This window comes from Larimichthys crocea, chromosome XV, assembly GCF_000972845.2.
Source record: "Larimichthys crocea isolate SSNF chromosome XV, L_crocea_2.0, whole genome shotgun sequence".
Lineage (NCBI taxonomy): Eukaryota > Metazoa > Chordata > Actinopteri > Sciaenidae > Larimichthys > Larimichthys crocea.
The window spans coordinates 17,714,894-17,736,648 of record NC_040025.1 but is presented as its reverse complement, the minus strand read 5'-3'; the positions used below and the strand labels follow the sequence as shown (position 1 = coordinate 17,736,648).

At 40.0% G+C, this 21,755-nt stretch overlaps 1 protein-coding gene across 2 annotated transcripts; it reads right to left on the bottom strand.

The window, feature by feature from the left end:
- Nucleotides 1-1,432: 1,432 nt before the first annotated feature.
- ampd2b (adenosine monophosphate deaminase 2b) lies at nucleotides 1,433-20,465 on the bottom strand. Of its 2 annotated transcripts, none has more exons than XM_019259218.2 (18): nucleotides 20,165-20,465; nucleotides 7,870-7,994; nucleotides 7,654-7,784; nucleotides 7,491-7,559; nucleotides 7,283-7,385; nucleotides 6,948-7,140; nucleotides 6,096-6,237; nucleotides 5,865-5,954; nucleotides 5,569-5,698; nucleotides 5,284-5,478; nucleotides 5,024-5,155; nucleotides 4,776-4,939; nucleotides 4,567-4,693; nucleotides 4,302-4,465; nucleotides 3,727-3,847; nucleotides 3,312-3,485; nucleotides 1,790-1,900; nucleotides 1,433-1,675 (listed from the first exon to the last, which is right to left on the bottom strand). In XM_019259218.2, exons 1-18 carry the CDS (start codon nucleotides 20,262-20,264, stop codon nucleotides 1,460-1,462), a joined length of 2,487 nt encoding a protein of 828 aa, XP_019114763.1. In that variant the 5' UTR covers nucleotides 20,265-20,465; the 3' UTR covers nucleotides 1,433-1,459. The 2 variants fall into 2 exon arrangements, with proteins under 2 accessions (XP_019114763.1, XP_019114764.1); XM_019259219.2 differs by lacking the exon at nucleotides 20,165-20,465 and adding an exon at nucleotides 12,640-12,753.
- Nucleotides 20,466-21,755: the final 1,290 nt, after the last annotated feature.

Here is a 21,755-nt window from a genome sequence, read left to right as displayed (position 1 = left end):
CTTGTGTAAATATTTAGTGACAACTAATCTCTATAGAAAAACTTGTTTCTGTGGTATTAGCAATAAGTAAATCTCCGCTTACAATTAAGCTACACTAAACTAAGTTTGAACTTCAGGGCAAGTTTGCAACCAGCTTCTGGAGACCAACAACTAAACTATTTAAAACAACAGTCTGTCCTTTATCTGTATTAGTACCAGGTGGTCTAGTCATCAGATAATTTGCTTGGAAATTGTAGATTTATTTAAAAAGGTGGTCCTGTTTTATCCTTAAAGTTTTTAATGTCTCAAAGGTCTCAAAGTGTGTCAAAAACAGTCCGATCTGGGGAGGCTCGGAAGAGGCTCGACCAGATCTGTGATCAATTTGTGGACATCCCCCGACGCTTGGATACCATCATGAACATGTTTTTGGAACTGGGTAGAACCACCTCCACCCAGGCCGCAATCACTGTTGCGCGTCTGGAGGAGGTGACTAGGGGTCTCTCGGCCCTGCAACGGGATTTCAAGTTGGGGGGCATGCAGGATTAGGTTTTAGACTAAAATGTCCGATTTCCTAAATCCTTAAAATAGAATGGTTTCTTTGCATTTATTTGTCCCTGGCTATTCTCCTCTCCCAGAGGTCTTTCATTGCAGTTTACTTGGTTTTATCTACTCCCAGAGGTCTTTCATTGCAGTTTACTTGGTTTTATCTATGCTCTGCCGCACTAGACACTCCAAAGACAACAACAGCTGTGTAAACAACAGCTTACCATGAACAAAAGAACATATCAATTTGTTATTTCAAATTCTTAAGAAATAGTTGGCGTGAGCAAGATAGCTGACAGCCTTAACACAATTTCCTTCAGGGATTAATAAAGTATTTAAGTGTTGACCCTTTTTAGGCTAAAAGTTATTACATTTAAATATGTGGAGTCTATTAGTACTGGAATTACTCACCATTGTAAACTGTATAATGAAAACACCACATGGTCACCAAAACTGCCAGAAAAGACCTCATGACCACAGTGTCCTCAAAAGTAGCTACAACCCTGTATGTAGTTGGAAGTTCTTTACTTTAGTGTTTCAGATTGTCTTCTCACTTTAATCGGTCGGGATTAGATCCAGTTTATAGGTTTTATTATGTTGAATCTTGAATGCCAATATTATTCAATGGTACAGTTAACGCAGACTTTGTACATAAACTATGACAAAATGTAGTCCATGAAAATATAATCATTTTAAAATAAATAGATCATGAGACAATGTGACAAATTAAACAAAGAATGACTGAAATAAATAAAAGGAAGGAAACATGTTGGGTACACAGATTGTAGGTCCTCTCTCATACTGCCACACTAGCAGCTCTCACAACCTTATTGTAACAAAACTTTTCTCTGTTTCATTGGTGTGATATGTTGATATCTGTACAAAGTCCTGATGTGAAAACAGGGAATGTCGTGAGAATTTTGTTTGTGTCGTGATTTCACTTCTGTCCCTGCACAGCTCCCATACACAGACTCCCCTCCTCCTCGATGGTCTCCAGCTCATCTGTGCGAATGGCCTGTGTGATTAAATTCAGCTCCTCACACATGGTCTCATATCGGTACGCCACACGGATGTCAGGGACATTTGTGCGCCTGATGTCGTTACTCTCTTGCCCCTCCTTGATGTAGTTTGATCCGAGCCAGGAGCTTTTCACCTGATGTCGAAGAGAGGATAATTAAACTGTATGCAGAATGACTGAGGAGGGAGTGGTACAGTCATAGACAGTAAAGTTGGATAATGTGTATTGTGCTGTAAAGATAATTGATACCCTATGAGAGAATCCGCTCATCAGCACACTGTTTCTGGCCAGCTCGCACATGTCACAGGAGCTCAGCTTCCACACTTGAGTAGCAATGCTGTACTCTTCCATCAAGGGCTCCTAAACAGATCACAAAAAATATGTCACAACTCATATTGTAGATTTTTTTTTTTTATCCAGGGGTCAGTGGACAGCTTTCAGGCATTAAAGAGGCTTGAACAACAGTGACTTTTTTTTTCAGGTACATCATCACATGAACAGTTCTATTCCAGAGAGCCAAAAAGTGTTTTAAAATGATCTGTTAAAAATGTTTTATTAGTGTCTACATAACTCTGGGTTTAGAATAATCTCCAGGCTTTAAAAGGGACTCCAAAGAGTTACAACAACAAGCAGCACATTCACCAAAAATAAGAAAGGGGACCTACATTACATTACAGAGGAAGTCTGGAGAAAATATTATTAACTTAAGAAGATATCAAGTTCAACCTCTTGGGGAGTCCCCCAGCTGCTGGACCAAAATTACTTTCAAGTGTTTGTGATGGAAACAATCACTTTCTCTGAGCGACTACAAAAAACAAAATTTGAGAAAATTTGGAAAAACTGGAAAATATATAGTGCCCCTAAACATCCTTCTTTTGTCTAACCTTTTGTGATTTTTTCTCTTCCTAACTTGAAACCATGTTCTGTTTGTTATGTAACGGTTTGTGATATTTTTAGACACCTGCAGCAGACAACATACATATCTGTCTTGCAAATAAACAGTCTACATATACAGTACTGCTGTATGCCTACCAGACCGTTTAATGATGAATTGTTCATACTTTCTGTTTTGGCGACAAGGGTACAAGGGTTATTGATCTAGGTTTTGGAGTTCTGTCTTAAATGAGAACTGAATCACCTCTTTAGCACACTCAAGAAGAAAACAGAATAAGAAGAAGAACTTGTGTATCGTTATTGCACAACAAAACCAACCATGGGTGGATTCATCATCTCACATTGTTTCAATGAGGAGTTAACAATGAGGCAATAATGCTGAGCCTATGATTAATGTTGCCTCCTGCAATATGTAAAATGTGCACATTCACCACATTTTATGCAGTGCATGCATTTATAATTTCTTGTCAGTTCCTTGTGTGTGGTTACTCAATTTCAATATCATCTCGGACATTTAGAAAAAACAATTTTATACATTAAATGGCAACATTTCAGAATAAATGTTGACCACAAATACTATCATGTATTTGATATAATGAAAATATTGAGGATTATATTAATGTAACTTTAAAGCAAAGTGCTTTTTTTAGTCTAATACAATCTGTAATTACTACTCTGTAATGCTTTGTGTGTAGGAGGAGATCAAGTGTCTAATCAACGCTTTATTCAAAACATGTATACAGGATAGTCAGCCTATCAAGCCACCTCGGTGACATTAATCACAATTATGCCACGTGCGTCAGCTTCATGTGCTTTCTGTCTTTTATTACCATGATTATAGCATTTTGCTTTGCATTTTGATGGGCTGCACACCGACCTTGGTGAAGTGAAACTGCAGAGGGTCATCTGTGGACAAGGAGACCATGAGGCCTCTGGACAGATACTCTGGCAGAGGGTTACGATGGTAGCTGAGGAAGAGGCTGTTATTGCTGAGAGGGGACATGGCGATGCCTATCTGTGCCAAGTAGTACAAATACTGCAGTACAGGAGCCTGGAAGAACATAAGACATAATGTTGTGTGTTGTAATAAACAAGTAGTCCACCAGGTGTACATTAATACTGCAGCCCTGATTTTCTACGAGCATTTAGGGAAGTGACATTATTAATTAATTTCCCAGCTAAACAAACACAAGACAGATAATCTAGACGAGATTCATGATTTCCTCTCAAACTCATGGATTGATAAGCTGCGTCAATTTTGCTGCTTTGTTTTTGTGATATTGAGGTCACACCTTTCTAAGCAGCAGCCCGTGGGAGATGTTTTCTGACAGCATGAAACCAGACACCAGGTGATGGATCGGCCCAGCCTCCCCACAATGAGGACGTAGGACAAGCGTGTGAAATCCCCGCTGCCTGGAATGAAAAAGACACAGGTACTTGGAAGGTGACTAGATTAAAGGGAGGTAATATTTATTTTCAGCTTTGTTTGGGACATTATTTACTGACTCAAATATGAAGCAAGCGACAAATTAAGGCCAAAGGATGATTCTCTCAAGTAAAAATGAAGCTAATTTGAATGCGAAAGTTTAAAAGCGCATGTGCACACATGCACAAAGTGTACTAGTTATTTTATCAAATCAGTTCAGGATGTGATCAAGATTTAAACCTCTCACAAAGAGGTTAAAGGGAGGTCCTTTAATGGCTCCATCATTGTTCCTACTCTTTTCTAGAGATCTTTTCTAGTTCCTCTCTGTGGAAATCTGATTTAAACTTGTACTTGCACTCTTCTTCTTGAGTCTTCCTGACTCACTCCAGTAATGAGAGGTACAAGTGGTACAGCCACTTGGACTGAGGTGTAGTTAAGTACCTGCGCAGGTGATTCAGCACAGTCATGTTTGCATACATATAGTAGAGGTAGTAGGAATAGGGCGGATTGTCCTCCTCTGTCCAGTTGACTGGCAGTGGACTGTCCAGATTGAAGATATGTTGCTCTGGTTTTGACTCATCGTCCACACTGTCAAAACCCACAACCTGTTTGAGAGATCAGTAACAGATAAATGAAACCTTCTGAGGTCTGGCTGCATGTGAATAATATAATTTCATGATTTCACAGCAAAGACTTAGACACCTACATGCTGGAGGAAGAGGTGCAGGTCCGGATGACTGCCAGGGTTGACTGTAACCTCAAACAGAGGCATGAAAATATTCTCCAGCATCTCTTGAAAGTTACTCAGCTGTTTTTTTGTGTGGTAGACGTCACTTTGAGAGGAAAACACAAGAAGTCAGTTGTGAGATCTTTCAGTAAATGTAAATCATACTTCTCACCACTGGGGTTACTGACAAGAGTCGAGGCACTTGCACAAGCCAGCGCACATTATTGGAGTAGACCCGATGTTTGACGGCCCACTTGGCTAGTTTGTCCCACTCATCTCTTGAGCGACCGTAGATCGACAGCCTGAGCTCCACGTTCTGGTACTTACTCTCCTCCAGGTCAGCCATCACCTCCTGAGAAGCACACAAACAGTCAGCAGAGGGCGCCAGGACCTCATACGGTGGCAGTGGCAGTGTTAAAGGTGCCCTAATAATCACCTTAATAATGTGACCAAAGTATTTCCCCTCAATGTGGTTGTCCGTTTTGATGAAGATCTCTCTCAGGATGGACTCTCCTATGGGATTGTATTTGGCGTTGAACTTGTCAAAGCGATGGAAAGTGTTGCGGTCCTGCAAAAAGATTCAAACAATCTCTCATTAACTGATGCTGTTGTCTGGTTGAATCGATATTTGTCATTTCAACATCAGGGTACATTTGTTGACTGCTTTTTTATCTCTTCTTCATGGGCGTTACTCACTGCGTGCATGTCCAGGGTGTCCACGCTCAGGTCGAAGGCCGTCAGGTTCATGGTCTCAAACACCTCCATGAGCGTCTGACCTTTGCCTCTTTCCACATGTACAATCTCCTTAGGATATTTCTTCATGGCCCTTTTAATAAAACGGAGAAGGTGCTTCTGGTTCATGCAGGACGAAGCGTGAATGTGTGTGTCAACCTGCAAAGCAAGACAAGACCAAAAATTACATGTTGAAGCCTGGTTCTGGATTATTCTGGTTAGGTGAGTAGAAACAGCTCTCAAGTTCACCTTACGGATATTGTAAAAGTCTCGATGTGGGACTTTCTTCTGCGCAGCCAGCTCTTTCATTTCATTCAGCAGGATGTGCATCTGGAACTTGGAGCTAAGGTATTGCAGACGACGGTAGCAGAAGGACTTTCTGTGGCAGAGGGAAACAAAAACAAGTGATGGATACTTTGTGAGATTCTGGAAATGAGCGTTAAAAAGAAAAGAGACAAGAAAGTCTGGTGGAAAAGTTTTGAAACTCTAATTTATTTAATAGTTAAATTGCATGATATATACACTGTTCTGTTTTAAAAACCTACACTGGTCCGTTGATAATGAGGGCCATCATGACGTTCATATCAGCGATGTACTCCTGCAGGTCTGGATACGGCAGGTCCAGCTCTGTGCTCCTGTTGGCAACGTCAAAACTTAAGAAGGAACTCTTCTGCTGCCAACAAAATGTGTCAACTGCGTCTAAAAACAGACCTGCCACATGAAGGACTACAAGATAAAGCATGCGTGCACCGAGTGATACATCATACAAATCTCACTTTTCCATAATGTTCCTTGTCGTGTACACATGCATGACACCATCCACCATCTTGCAGCCATAACCCATGTCAGGCGGCATGCTAGCAGGGTCCTGGTTCTCATAAGGGTGTGTTTCAGAAACAGGTGGGTGCACTGTGGCTTCTGAGAGGAGACAGAACAACGCAGTGTGTCACAGCTTCAAACAAGGTGGGAACACATGTCTGACTTGAACAGGTTGCATGTTGTGGCAGCCGGTTAAGAGGTGTGTGACAGATGGATTGTGAAATCTGTGGGTGTGCCTGGTTATGTCTTAATGAGAGAGAGTACTGTACATGACACTGATATGACTTGAATCCCCATATTAATGTAAGATCACTAATTTGAGTGAGCTGAGCTGAATTAGAAAAATTTAGCTGCAAAAACATATTTGTATTCATTAGCATGTTGATTATTATTTTAATTTAGACTTTGTATTATTGTTTTTGTCTACACATAAGACATTTATTGCACATCTGCCTGTCATATGTCGAGAGGTTTCTTCCTCTTTTTCCTGTTTCCTGGTCTTGTCCTAGTTTTTCCTCATGTGAATTGAGGCTGTAAGGATAGAGGATGTCTTATGCTGTGCAGATTGTAAAACTCTTGTCTTCTGATTTTGGGCTACACAAATGAATTACATAAAAAAATAGATCTAATTATTATTGTTTTTGTTATTAAATGTCAAAACATAATAAAAAAATGGCCATCATAAGGTTTCAGAGCTCAGTATGAACTATCATAATTGTTAAAGAGTATTATTTTTCTATCAGCACAAATCAGGACCGTGAATGTTTATAGGTATGTACTACAATATATGAGGATATTCATGTGTTCACCTGTCCACCTGACTGTGGTCTCTGGGATCTCCTCCTCATATATATCCAAGTCCAGAGGTCTCTCGCTCAGCTCCTGCAGGTAACGAGCGGTGGTCCTGCAGAAACTCTGCAGCGACAGACCCATGTACTTCTGTCTGATGAACAGAGCCTTCACCACGCATTTAGCTGCGTCCAACAGATCTGTGAAGGGAACCTTGATGGAAAAACAACAGAATGAAATGAAGAATGAAGTGTTATTTAGTTGGAAGAAACAAGATAAATGATGTGTGAAGGGCTTTATTTAGTACACTTTCTTTGCTTATCATCCCTCCATTACTGCAGCAGCCCTGCCTTACCCCACATTTCTCCTCTCCAGAAATAGTGACTCTCTGGTACTCCTTCTCTGGAACCAGCTCTCTCTCCTGCAGGTCAGGAGCTTGGCTCTGCTCTTTCATGTATCTGATGATAGATCAACAATTATTTTATATTCTGATAGTTTATTAAGATGTAAATGTGTTGGATCAATAATGTCATGTGTTGCATTTAGCCAGGGGAAATGCTCACTCGAGATCTGTGGCACTGTCAGTCTTCATGAACTCTTGTTTGGCTCGTAGGAGGATGTCGGGTTCAAACCTGAGCACAGAGAGGCTGAGCTCACTTTGGGATCAAACACAGTCATGCATGTTTGTATATTAACTGACAACCTCCTTCCTTTCTCTGCACTTACTTGACATCCTGGCTGATCTGCCGCTCGAGACGATGACGTCTCTCCTCAAGCTGTTCGATGGGGCTGTCCTCTGGAAATTCATAGGGGGCGCTGCGCATCTCACTCTCTGCCAGAGTGCGGGAGAACAGCTCCTTCACACAGACACACGGAGAGTAAAGTAAACAACACTGTGACATCTTGCCACGAGCATCTTAGTTTATCAGGCTGAGTACAAACCTCAGCAATCTCTTTGTACTTCCCGTCCATGGATGTACGCAGGTCAATGGATTGTTTCAAGGCAACGGGGATGCCAGGCAAGGAATGCTGGGAAGTGAGGAGGTGGCGGGCACCACGGAGATCAACTAGAGATAAAGAGGGAGAGAAAGAGGGAAAGAAATCATAAAATGAGGGAGAAACTATGCATCTTTGGAAGTACTGGATAAAGCTTGAGGCCTCAGTTTCCTCTGATGATAGTAGTCAGACAAGTTTCATTTCAGCAGACACACAGCAACTAATTACATTTTGGAAAGATGACAAATCAGTTTTCCTTGCAACAGCTGCATCCTATTAACTGTCAATGCGCTCATCAACCCTGATAAAAACAGCTTCTGGTTTTAGCCAGCATGCAAAAAGTGTTTTATACATAAATATGAATCAGCTTGATGAGTGGAGTTTATTTCTTTATGATTCTTCATCCCTTCAACTTATGATGAATTCACAGTGACCAAAACTGTCTGCAGAAGCCTGTTGTTCCTCTGTCAGCGGGCCTTTACACAACAGCGGAGGTCTGAGCTCAGCAGCTGTTTGTGCCTCAAGACACAATGGACCATTCAGGTGGAGAGCCCATCAGCACATACACCGGCTAATACCCTCCATTGTTGCCATCGCACAAGACTCAAGTTTTATACAAACCCAGTTGTCATGGAAAGGCGAGAAGGAAAAACGAAGGGGGATGGGTCATTGGAAAAAGAGACTTGGCACGAGGACAGCTGTGAGTGGACACAGTGGTGAGGAAAACAGCGAGGTTAGGCGTTCGTCTGAGAAACAGAAACAGTGAGGAGAGACGATGCCTTCACTGCTATGTTTCCCCCCTTGGGTGTATATTTAGCAGCCTGTCTGCAATGATATTAATCTTTTCCCTCAAACTATGCACCTGCCACTGAAATATTCATTATCCTGCTGAATATTTCATCCTGTGTGTGCTAGAGTGTCAGTGGACCTGTTATCTATCAGTATATATAGACCATACACACAAGAACAAGGTCAAAGAGGGTGTACTGTATGATACCTACACTCTGTGTTGTCTCTGTACTATTGTGCTCCACCTAAATGAAGTCTGACTTATTTAACACAGCGTGTCTGAGTCTGTTTGCTCTATGGGGACAGTAAAGGAGACCAGAGAGGCCAATTAACTGGGCCGATTAGGACTCGAGAAAAAGCTTCATTAAAACAGTGTAAAAACACTTGTCAGAACCTTAGCTATAAAGGGAAAAGAGGTGATGGTGTAATCATTGTCCAGGCCACAACGCACCACGCGTTTATCACCTTCTGCTTAACACCATCCAATCAACACATCCCACTCAACACGCTGAACAAGTTTGCCTGCACCACAAGGCAACAACGTAAAAACATACACAAGTATTTTGGACTGAAATATTTGATTGAACACTGAGAGAAACTTCTTCCGTGTATAAATATTCACGTGTGCTCATGCTTTGACCTTTTAAAGGCTGAATAATTGAGCTCCAACACTGAGCTCTGACAATGATAACTTTAACAATGATATTTAATGTTTAAGGAGATCACCTCTACCTAAAAGAAATATAAAGGAGGACTTTAAGGTCAACTTTTAACAAAATAAAAAAACTTCCATTAGTTATGACCTCCATACAGTACTATTTTATATGGTACTTGTGTCAATGTGTCAACTCAGTTGTCATATTACGTCATATTACTAATCAGTGAATCAGTTTGAAAATCAGACAAGAAACAAACACAACTGACACTTGAGGCTTTTCATTATTCTCCAGGGATTGTTTTTGCTACTGAGCAACTCAATTTCCATAAGTCCCTATGTTAAGATGTCCAACTTCAGAGCAGAAATAAACATGTTTACAGCCTGGTTCAAAAAACAGTTTTGGTCTTTATAGCTAATTTCCCATTTATGGCAACTGTACTGAGGGTGAATTTTTATATAACTTAGTGGTTCAAGTTATAATAAGGCTTAAAGTTATGAATAATTAGGAGTTGTGGTTGCATTGAGTGACAGGTGGGTGCTGTCATAGGTGGCTTGTTTAAGCACTGGGAGCCACCTTCACAACGACTCTTCACGAAACTTGTGGGTGACGTCACAGATACTACGTCAATGTTTTATACAGTTTATGGTTTTCACTAAACTTTATGCTAATATGCTAAAAAAATCCACCACTGTTTTGTACCCTTGTGGCCGGTGCTGTACACCACACTGTCTGTCTAAAATGTCCAAAAGGTTCTATAAATAAAGTTGGGGAAAAAAAGAAAAAAGAATCCACCACTGTCCTGATTAGAGCAGTGAATGACTCAGAGTTGCTATTGCTATGTTTATTAACATTAACTTTAACTAAACCTGTCGACTAAAAAAAATCATTTTTAAGACTTCATCTAGGGAAAAACGTTTTTAGGAAATCATAAGAGATGTTTCAGTGTCATCGGCAAATATTATGGAAGAACATCTACTGGACATATTTGGTAAATAATTTAAATAAATAAGATATAATACAATTTTAAGTAACTTCCCTCTATTCAAAGTAAACTTGAGGTTATATAAATAAGAACTGTCTTACAGTCTCAGCCACAAAGTCTGCAAAGTCAAGCTACAGAAAGAAGCGATGTCTGTGTAATGTAGGGGCCTGCTAAGATGTTGTCTCTGCTGTCGGTTAGGGTCATATCACTTTATAGTGATAACAGTGGATGCTGGTGCGGAGGGCAGGATGCGACTAGCGGCAAAGACATCCATGCTGGACCACAGTAAAGCCGAGCCTAGACAAGCTTGCCGGGCCTGAAGCTAATCCCCTAATGGCTGCTATATTTGGATCAGTAGCGTCTATGGTTACATAACAACTCATCCCCCCTACGGTTAGAGAGTAAACCACTCAGAAATTAAAGCCAGCTATGTTTCACTTGAACATATACTATTTAATCCGTGTGGATGGAGCTTTTATTGATCTGACAGGAGCAGCATGAGGGCTTAGAGTAAAACAGATTCTCCACATGCTACCAGGTGTCTCAAACAAAAACAATCAAAGACAATACAACAGCACCATCGTTCCAATGAGCCTCAAAACGAGGTCATATCGTATCATCTTGCTGAGGGACTCGCACTGCATGCATATTTCAGCAGCAATACAGAGTCCTAACTCCGGTCTAAGTCAAACCGGATGGCGTGTTGAAAAAGGTCCTCGGGGATAAGATCACAAGTGGAAGCCATCCGAAGCCTACAGGCCAAATATCAGAGGTCAAGCAACTTCCTGTGAAACTTCATCTACAGTATTTGTCTTCTTGTCTCGTAGTAACATCTCAAGATTCTACCAGGAATCCCCGTCTGAATGGATTAACATTTCAGCAGAAATACACACAATTCTGAATAATTATACTTTAATTTAAAGGATTCCCTTTCTTTTACCTAGTCTGCTCTCCTCTCGCTGTTTTCTACCAGCAGGCGAGCCATGAATCGTCAGCTGCTGTCTACCTGCTTCGATTGACTATGCTGATTTGGTGTTCGGCCCATAAGAAATGCCAGTGGCTCACAGACTCTGTGTCAAATGTCTCACAGTGAAAGCCATGCTTACTCACAGCTCACGCACTTTGTCAGTGTGTCTGACAAAGCAGCAATATCAGGGAATGACTAATATAAACAATGCGGAGGCTCAGTCTGATAAGTCTTTAGTAAGACTTGGTATTGTTTGAAATGTTTCAACACTAGTGCTGATAAAGCAGCCTCGGTACTGATACCAAAATCATACATTTTATGATACAATCGAAAAATGTTTGTCTCCTACACAAAAAAGTCAAAAGCCTTAAACGTTACAATGTTTGTCTTAATACAAGCATTTTGCTGAACTAAAACTGGCCACATTTTGACTTAAGTCAGGTGGCCATATACTGTATTAACTGTAGAAATATGTTTGTTTTACAAAACATTTTAAGTCAGCTTTCAGTATTTGAGAGTTTTCATTTTTTTTGGATACAATTCCTGTATTAAAAAAGTTAAATATTAGCCTCACTTTTAGTGCCATAATATTTTGATCAAAACAGTTTGGCTTCCTCAACTAACACAACTTATAAAATCTTTGCATAAAATCTGACAAAATTAACATAACTAAGTCAGTGTTTCACAAGAAAATATGGCAGACACAGTTCAGAGTAACAATTTACACTTGGCTGTTTGCTATCATATAGTACACACACACAGGCCGACTCCTTTGCTCCTCTAAAGGATGCATACTCCTCCAGCATCTCTCGCTGGCTCTCTGCATCAACCAGCTGACGTCTCTCAGGATGTGTGTGATCACAATCTTTCTATGGCCACAGATGGTTCAATCTCTAAAGCTGCATGAACTGCATGTCTGCAGACCTCTGTGCTGTCAGCCCTCTCACTTGAACCATAACAAAAAGAAATGCTAGAAATATAAAAGGATGCCCATTTGTCTTGAAAACAACCCTCTCGATCGAGATCCCACAGTTGCAGCTGTAGTCAGCACAATTTATCGATCTGCTTGTGCACCTTAACGACACCCCCGAAAGACACACGAAAGCTAGTTTGTGGGACAATCTATCGACACACATTCTCCTCAGCACACTAAAGACAGCACTGCTCGGGGCTATTGCACAAAGCCGTCAAGGGACAGGCAGAGGAGAGTGGAAGTGAGTGTGAAAGAGGGAAAGGAAAAAAGGGGGGAGGGTTAGAGGGGAGAGAGAGAGGAAAGCGTTATTTGTGCTTTTGCACAGGATGAGGGTAGTGGAGCGTACCTGTCTCCTCAGAGTCTGCTGAGTGCTGAGAGAGGAGAGAGAGACAGACAGAGAAAGAGAGAGACAGGCTGTCCTGGCAGGGAGATGGAGCATGCCAAACAGCAAATGGCCCAGGATGGTGTCTGCTGTCCTTTCAAGATAGGTTAAACATGATGGGACAGAGGGATGGAGATAAACAAGAAAAGAGACACTTCAAACACTTAGCCTGATGACAAAACTGGCAAAAACACACATAACGCTCTGACGTAAACACACTCACAGAGTCAAAGAGTCATCTCCTCTATTCCCCTTAAACTGTCCCTGTCATACATACAAAGAGCTGGTCCAGCAGATCCATGAACTCCCCCTCACATCCCAGTGTGTGCCCCCCCTCTGCTCCTGGTTCAGACCAGCTGTCGTTGCACTAGCTGCCTCTGGAGCTGATCCTCCTCATTTAAATGCCTCTGACATCTATCTGGGACGTACCACAGGAGGGAGAGGAGGCAGGGGGGTGGAGACGACGTACATCACCAGTGGATTTGTGTTCTCCAGCTGTTTCTCTCACGGCAACCCACCCCCCCTCTCATCTACGTTATTCTCTGTCCGGTGTTTTGCTGATGAGACCATGTGTTCGGGATGTTTGTGTCGTCTGCGTGAGAATAAAATGGTGCTGTCTCAGCGGTGAGATTTGAGATGTCATGGTCTGTTTTTTTTGTTTTTTTTCTCATTAGCTGAATAGCGGCAGTCTGAGGGAGAAGACTGTAATAAATGAGACTTTGCCTCCATCTCCTCTCACATGAATGAAATTAAAGGGCCAGCACATTGTCCCCATTATCAGTGCAGCAGTAATTTCTGGAACATGCTTATCCCATGACATAAATTCAGTTGTGTGTATGCTAAAAATGATGAAATAACATTAATGATTCACTGAACTGATGCAATTTCATGACACAGAACGCAGTGTTCAAGTTTCTCACAGTCATATCTCTCTTCTTATTATACTTCTGCACTGAATGTAAATTTGTTCTGGATAACAGCTGCATGAAACAATTGCAAAAATATAAATGTCATAAAAATGTGAATGTTTGTACTCGACAGGCACTTTTCTGTCAGAATACTTTCTGGTGGAAAAACAACAGGATCAAGAAGACGTGACATTTCTTTATCCACACAAGTTTCTTGACCTTTAATTAAGTCAAGACAGATTTGAAAAAATGTCCATCACTGTGTGGGTAATTGAGCTTTTCACAACGTGTTACAAGCCGTATAGATAAAACTGTGTTGATTGAATCTGTTGTTAGCTCAGACTTAATTCCATTAAATTGCACCCAGCGAGTAAAAGAGGCCTTTATGCTCAATCGGTCATCAGTTTGTATCAAGGGTCTTATCTTCTCTTACACAACACCGTCTAGAGTTCAACTCAAGTCGTCTGTTGTAAGATATCTTCACCTTTTTTTAACCCTAACAAGCATTTGTGCTGTTTTCTTGGATGAGACGAGACCCGGCTGAGACAAGCAAAATTGTGTATTTCAGTCAACAAATCTCATGAAGAGAACAAACCAACAACGTGTCTATGTGTCTCTCTATACTTGTCTCTAAAGCCTTAAGCATAAATCTGTGTGTCACAAATATTTTCTTTCATTTTTTAAAAAGCACTTTCTTTATTAGGATTATTTTCAGCTGGTGCCTGAGTATTTACAGAAGCATAACAGTTCATGTAGGACAGTGAAGCCAATACCGAAGTATCAAAAACTGCAGTTCCTCAAACGTCCACCTGAGGCTGGCTACAGAACGAGCTGTAAGCCCTCATATTAAAATGTCCAACTTTACAGCAGAAATAAACACATGAACATAACTACCAGGTTCAAATTATATCAAGGCTTAAATTTATGCAGAAATAACAGCATGGCCATTTTGACTGACAGGTAGGTGCCGTTACAGGTTGCTTGTTTGGTGTCGTTCGTCCGCCTCAGGTCCACTGGTGAGCCACATCTTTGCTGATCTTTAGCTTAGCCAGGAGGAGGAAGAGGCACCTACGAGTGACGTTATGTATGCTGCTGTCCATTCTTTATACTGTCAGTGGGCAAAATAAACTACAGTTCCCACGTTTAACCTAACAAAGGAACATGTCACACCATCCAACAAATTGGCTCTTTGTCTATATCAGGATTTGGCTTCACTGGTGAAATTTATTCAATTCATTGTTGGTTTTGGTCTTTTCATGCGATATTCAAAAATTGAATATCTCCAGAGATCATTTCTGAATCTGTCTTCTTCATCGGTTATCACACCAAACCACCAAAAAATATGTGAACTATTTCATTTTAGGACCCTATGCATCTAAATTTCCATACAACTCAATACAAAATGCAAACAGGTACAACTTTATAAAATAAAATGTAAACATAAACCAAAGGCTAAAAATCTAATACTGCAAATAAAACACATGTTCTCTTTTTTCAAGCTCACGGAGAGAGAGAGAGAGCTGTTCTTAAACTGGAACAATCCAGTTTGAAAAGCGCAGCTGACAAACTGCACAGAAAAAAAACCTCAAGCACCGCAGAGTCAAATTCAGCCCGATTACGGGCAAATTACCACTCGGCCTCCCAAGGTTAAATTATTGTGTGTTTTTTCAAGGCACTCAGAATTGCTTTCAAGAGGACTAATCAAAGTGTTGTGGCCCCAAGAGGAGCACAACAAGCAAGACCGCTGTTCATTGATTCATCACTGCAGCTGCCATTTATTCAGACCAGGCTCCATCTGATGGTCAAACGCTGCATCACACACATCGATACAAAATCATCATGGTGTACTGTAAATCAATCAATCAAAGAACAAGAGACACTCTACAGGCTCCAAAGCATTTATCAACCTAAATCATAAATAGAATAAAGTACAGTGGAAGGGGAAGAAGTACACCACAGGTCCCATTCAGCGTATATTATTATGTACGAAACAATATGTTATATGATTTGATTATTATTACATGTAAAGAGTATTTTGATTTTACAGCTGTTGCAGATGGAGCTAACTTTTCCTTTGTTTTCTTTATTTAAAAGCAAACTGGCAAATCTTCACATTTAAAAAGTTAGAACAAGTTAATATTTTACACTTTTTCCTGAAAAATGACTGAAGGAACAATAAAAATAGTTGCAGTTTAAATTTATGTTAATGAACTAATCATTGTAGCTCTATAAAAAAATTTTTAACTAGTAATTATCGTTGTAATATGAATGTAGTACAGTAAACAGTACAATACTTTCTTATAAAAAGTATTGGAATATAAGTTTAAATCATCAAATGAATGAATACTAAAATAATGATAAATAAATAAATACTAAAATACTAAGCACAGTTACATCAAGTATTTAATGTACTTTCCACTACTAAATAAAATGATCAGCTGAAACATTATTATATATCAGCCATATTTACTTTAATTTAAGATTCTTGTATAGCAGCATGCACTGTACCTTTCAAACAAACTCTGGTTCTCCAAACAACAGCCAACATCAAGTATCTCTATTTTTACTGCATCACCACACCATTAAGTATGAGCAACAATACAACGCCCATGGGGCACAAGACCAGGAGACCTCTAATAGGCCAGATGTTGGCTCATATGAGTATCACAGACACAGAGTGAAGGTTATCAGATGAAGGTGTGTAAGGGTGGGAGTTTCACAGCTCGTCAATCATTCATTTAAATTGGAACTATTAATTGTGCAGACTGCGTCACTGCGGGGAGTGACAGGGCTTAACAATTAACCTACAGGGTCTCTCTATGCAATTACTGATTTTTTTCATGACAGACCCAGATATGTGTGGGCATGTCAACGATGACATGGTGTGACACAATCAAGGAGGCGTGAACAGGATGTGGGGGCGAGGTGCAATGTGTTCAAAGGGCCATCATCAGCCTACAGTAATTTATAAAAGTAAATCATAGTTATTTGATGAGGCTGTAGTATTTCTTTTCTGCAGAGGTGGAAAATTATTCTAAATTATTCTAATTATTCTATTTCAGCTGCAAATATTTTTTCACAGTTCACTACATTTATTCTATTTATCTGACAGCTATATTTATTTACATACAAAACATGTGATCAGTTCATAAAATGTGACATATTGCTAAAGTTTTAACCAGTCAACATTAAATAAAGTAACTAAATTAGCTCCACCTCAACTAACTATAACGTTACAAGGCTGCTTACACATAAACACATCGACAACACACCGGGCAACACTGACAGGAGGATTTCTGTTGCATAAGGAGTGCTTTTACTTTTAATACTTGTGAACTTGTAATTTAGATTTGGATAATCTACATCGGCTGTCCAGGATATGTAAGACCACATAATGTTCTGTATCAAAGAAAAAAAAGGATATTTTTTATTTTAAAATCAGTGTAAAGCTTTGAAACACTGAGAGAGATGAATTCATCTCTATCTCTCTGCTAGGGATGCAGGGTGGCTCAGGGTGACCTCAGTGTATCATCGAGTCACCCTTTAAGGACCACCCAAAAAATCCTGAACTGAAAACTGGTGAAAAACTGTTTTAACCCTTAACTCCACATTTCAGTAATATATCGTTCAAAGTCTTTTCAGCAACTATTTTCCAACATATTTAATGTTTTTTTTAAAGAAATCTCAGTATTGCCTTTACACAGATTTTAAATATTTACTTTTCTAATCTACATATTGTCACATATTTTAGGCACTATATTTTTAGGCACTATATTTTTAGGCACATTTTAGGATCCACATTACCTTGTGTGTTTTTATATTTGTATGTGTGTTTACAAAGTGTAAAAAACTTTAGAATTATTATCATTACTGTTTCCGAGGGAACATTTTTGATGTTAGTACCTCACATGTAAGACCCATGTAAAGACTCGGCCCTTGCCACAGTGGCCCAGGTTTTGAGTCCGACCTGTGGCCCTTTGCTGCATATCATCTCTCTCTATCTCTCTCTTTCTCCCTACTCTTCTGTTCCTCTTTAGTTGACTCTATCAAAAATAAATGTTCAATGCCCCCCAAAGTATTATTTTTCATCTCCTTCATCATGAAATTCTTCTCATTTGATTTAAACGGTTTAACAAGTGAAAAACAGCATGAGCCTAACTGGTGAGTGGGTGGCGCTCTAATCTCAGAACCACCTTGTTCACAGCCAGAGAAGTGATTCACCCACTGCCGTGCTTGCTCAGTTCACTCTATAAACCCTGCAATGATGTGCTAAATATGAACAACGCCATGCCTCAGCTCTTTACGCTATAACTGCACAAGAGAGCAAAAGGCTGTCTGACACACATGTGACTATGTATTATGTGTACGTGGGTCTGTAACATTTAAAGAAAGCTAAACTGTGAGTGATTCAAGCTCGTTTAGTGCTGATTAGATAGCTGTCCACATCTATTCCACTGTGCTGTGCTGACTGATGGGCACAGAGCTAAATTAGATTGGATCCAAAGTTCAGGATTCTTATTGGCAAGTGTCAGTTTAGACAACCGTTAAGCAAAGTGTCAAATTATATAATTTATGATCCTGTTATGAGAGGCTGCTGCAGATTCAAGAATTGCAAGCAGTTTATTAAAGATGGAGCAGTTAGAGACACTGGCAATTATTCAAATCTAATACAATGAAAGGATAATTTATCTGCAGCCTCTGCACCTGTTACACAGACTGTACAGTGCATTTCTGTTCACAGTAACAGTGTTTTAACAGTAAAATAAAACAGGTGTCAAACTACCGGTAGATAATTTATGATCCTGATATGAGAAGCTGCAGTAGGTTCAAGAATAGCAACCCGTTTATTAAAAACAGAGCATTTAAAGACACTCGCCGTTATTCGTATCTAATACAAAAATGATTATTAATCACACAGACTGTACTGTACAATCTGCCCCAAACTAGATTTTTTTTCCCTATTGGGAAAAAAAACAACAAAAGAAGATGAGTCACCTAAATGTCATTTTTGCTTACTCAAATGGTTCCCTGGATGCTTTAACAGCATAAAATCTGAGTATTGTCTTGTATGTGACTCTGCAAAGACTTTCTAGATCAAACCCCAGAGGCTTCACAGATGCTTGTACACATGTAAGGAAACAGAAATCTGTCTCTGTCGAATATAAAGATCAAAACTGTCCCTCATCTTTCCAACGACTATTCATTCCTCCCAGTCTGAGAGTCCAGAGCAATTCTGTACCAGCTAAATGAGGGTAATCACAGTGAAGCTGGAGAAGTGGAGTTGGCGAATCACTCAGACCTCTAGCTGTTGCATTTGTTGTCAGGGCTACAAATCAATCTGAGTCTCTCTTGACAGTCATTGTAATGTTACAGCATGACGCTGTCTGTTGTTTGTGCCCTCTGTGAAAACATGACCTGCCTGTGGGAGCTTTTTAAAGATACAGTGTGTTTTTAAGGCAACGTTTGTTCGTGTATTATGTAAATCTAATGTTTAAAGAAAAAACTGCTGATAGAAGGAGCTTCCAATACAAATAAACTGACTTCAAGATTCATGTCTGGATGTTTTTCCACTGGAGCAACAAAATAATCCCCATGATTGCATATATTTTTTTAAATGAAAAAGAAACATCTTTAAGGCTGAATATGACACTAAATGAGATAAATACTTTCTCATTTCTAACCAACAACATGCCGTGAAGCATTCATGACTATGCGCTGCTGTACAAGAATATCATCGTCTGCATCATATTAATGTAAACTGAATGAACGTGCGTGTTTTACATGTGTATTAGATTGACTGACGGCTGTTTTTTCATCGTATGGTCACTCTACATTCTTTGTAGTTTGGATGAATGGCTGATCAGCGTGTGCATACATCAGAGTGGAGACTAATCCTCTCATTCAGCAGGGGATCAAGTCCCGAGGTACCAAACCTACATATTCTCTCCAGGCCTCATACTGCTATCAGGCTAAATAAAAAACACCGTCATCACATTTATGTAAGCAACACATTGCTGCTCTCAAGGGGAAAGCGTGTATATAGAAATAAGAAAAGTCGCATTTTTAGGACAAGCTTACTGTTTTCCACCTTAAGCAACATTTGTTGGAAGCCTCAAGGGTTCACAAACTCATGCAGGAGTATGAAAACTGACAAAATCTGACAACAGCAAGTTATGCAACATTTTAGCAATGTCAAGATTGTATCTAATCATACCAGAAATTAACTTATGGCAGATGTTACAGAATGTATGCGTGCATGTTGTGTCATTTGTAAAAATAAGCTTGAAATAAGGATGAAAGGAAAAGCTGGATGCCAAAACACGCTGACATCAAACAGCAGAAATCCTTCACACGCAGAGATCAGCATCTTCTGCTCCACCTCCTTAATCAACAGGTTTTCTTTTCCCCAAACTATTCGCAGAGGGAAAGTATTGCATCTCGTGTCTTCTTCTGTTACAGACACTGTATAAATATTATCATTCAAAAAGTCAGATAAGAAAGCACAGTCCAGAGTCTCAGACTCAGTTTATATTAGAGTCCAACACAATCAAACCATCCATCCCCAGTTTCCCTCTACTCACCTGTACTGGCTGTGTACTGCAGGCTTCCCCGCTTCCTGAAGGGGGAGAGGGGCTTGCTTTTGGTCCCGGCTGCGGTCCCAGGGGGCAGGTTGGAGGACATGTTTCCTGGTTATGCGGCTCAGCTTGGCGAGGAGAGCTGCGTGAGTCAGAGCTGCAGAGGACGGAGAGCGTCTGAAAGTGATAGAGTGAGGAGAAGAAGAAGAAAGGAGGAGAAGGACGAGAGATGCTGAGAGAGCTTGAGGGGGTTACACTGCAGTCAGCATGTGGTGTGAGTGTGTGTGTGTGTTTATGTGTGTGTGTGTGTGCTACGTGCCTGTGAGCAGGGATTTCCAGACTGGTTGGTTCAGCATGAGGCTGCGGAGCATCCCTCTGCAGCGAAACAGATCCCGCCCCCTCCAAAAGACTCTCGTGCCCGAGCTGCATCGCTGATGGAGGACACACACACACACACACACACACACACACAGGCACAGTTCTGCTGTTGCCATGACAACCACAAATCTACGTATGGGCAAACCAATGGGAAGAAAAGTTGCGTTTAAAGACTGATTAGTGAAATGAAATGTTACAAATAAATGTGGCAAAAATGTTTGCGTGCAATAATAATAATAATATAATAATAATAATAATAATTATTATTATTGTTGTTGTTATTATAACAGGTAAGAACTGTCAAAATACGTTTAATACTGGTCTGCAAATCTAATGATAAGCTCATTCCCATCATGTGTGTGGGATTTGGTGGCTGTGAATCATAAAAAAGTAAAGAAATTTCCTGTCTAGAGCCAGTGTTTAGTTTGTCTGTTCTAGGCTACTGTAGAAACATGGTGGTCCAACATGTGGTACACTTTGGAAGAGGACGTGCAGTGTCTGTAGATAAACGACTCCTTCTAGTTTGTAATTTTCATTTTGTCATGTATACATTATGTATTGGGGTAAAACGAAGAGCTATTTTCATTATTGATTACTCAATTGCTCTGTGCAATAATGAAAATTGACAATTTTTCATCACAACTTCCTAAAACCTGAAGTCTTTGCTTATTATTACTGACTAATAATGCAAAAGCAGAGCAGCAAATCCTCATAGTTCCAAAGATGGAACAGCTAATGTTTACTTATATAAAATATTCAAAGTATCATAAAATAGCTGCTGATTAATTTTCAGTTGACTAATCAACTAATCATGTCAACTCTAATTATTTCTATTGTATAACAAAGATACACTTAGATACACACTACACACAACCACTGTTGCTGGGTTGCAAAATCTATAAAAAGAATAAAGAAGACCCTGGACAGACTTTGACCATTATAATCAAACCGAATCTGCTTCACAATTTCTGTGAGAGTGATTAACATGACAATGCAGGATGTCTAGAAATTCATTTATCATTCCAGCAAGATGAGAGCAGAAATGGAAATCAGTCTAACATCCTTCTTCCCTCTTTACAAGATTTATGGGTTTTACATGACAATACCTCTCTGAATGCAGACCAGGACATCGCTGGAAAACAAGACAAGATGATGGAAACACACTCAACTCTGATATAATCACTTAAATATTCAGTTTCACCTCCTGGCATATTAGGAA

What these genes read in the sequence shown, in the direction of transcription:
- ampd2b (XM_019259218.2), bottom strand. Translation starts at nt 20,264, where the DNA reads ATGTCCTCCAACCTGCCCCCTGGGACCGCAGCCGGGACCAAAAGCAAG. An exon ending in AGTACAAAGAGATTGCTGAG is followed by an intron (nt 7,785 to 7,869) that starts GTTTGTACTCAG and finishes GTCTGTGTGAAG; the next exon opens with GAGCTGTTCTCCCGCACTCT. An exon ending in TGAGCGGATTCTCTCATAGG is followed by an intron (nt 1,676 to 1,789) that starts GTATCAATTATC and finishes CTTCGACATCAG; the next exon opens with GTGAAAAGCTCCTGGCTCGG.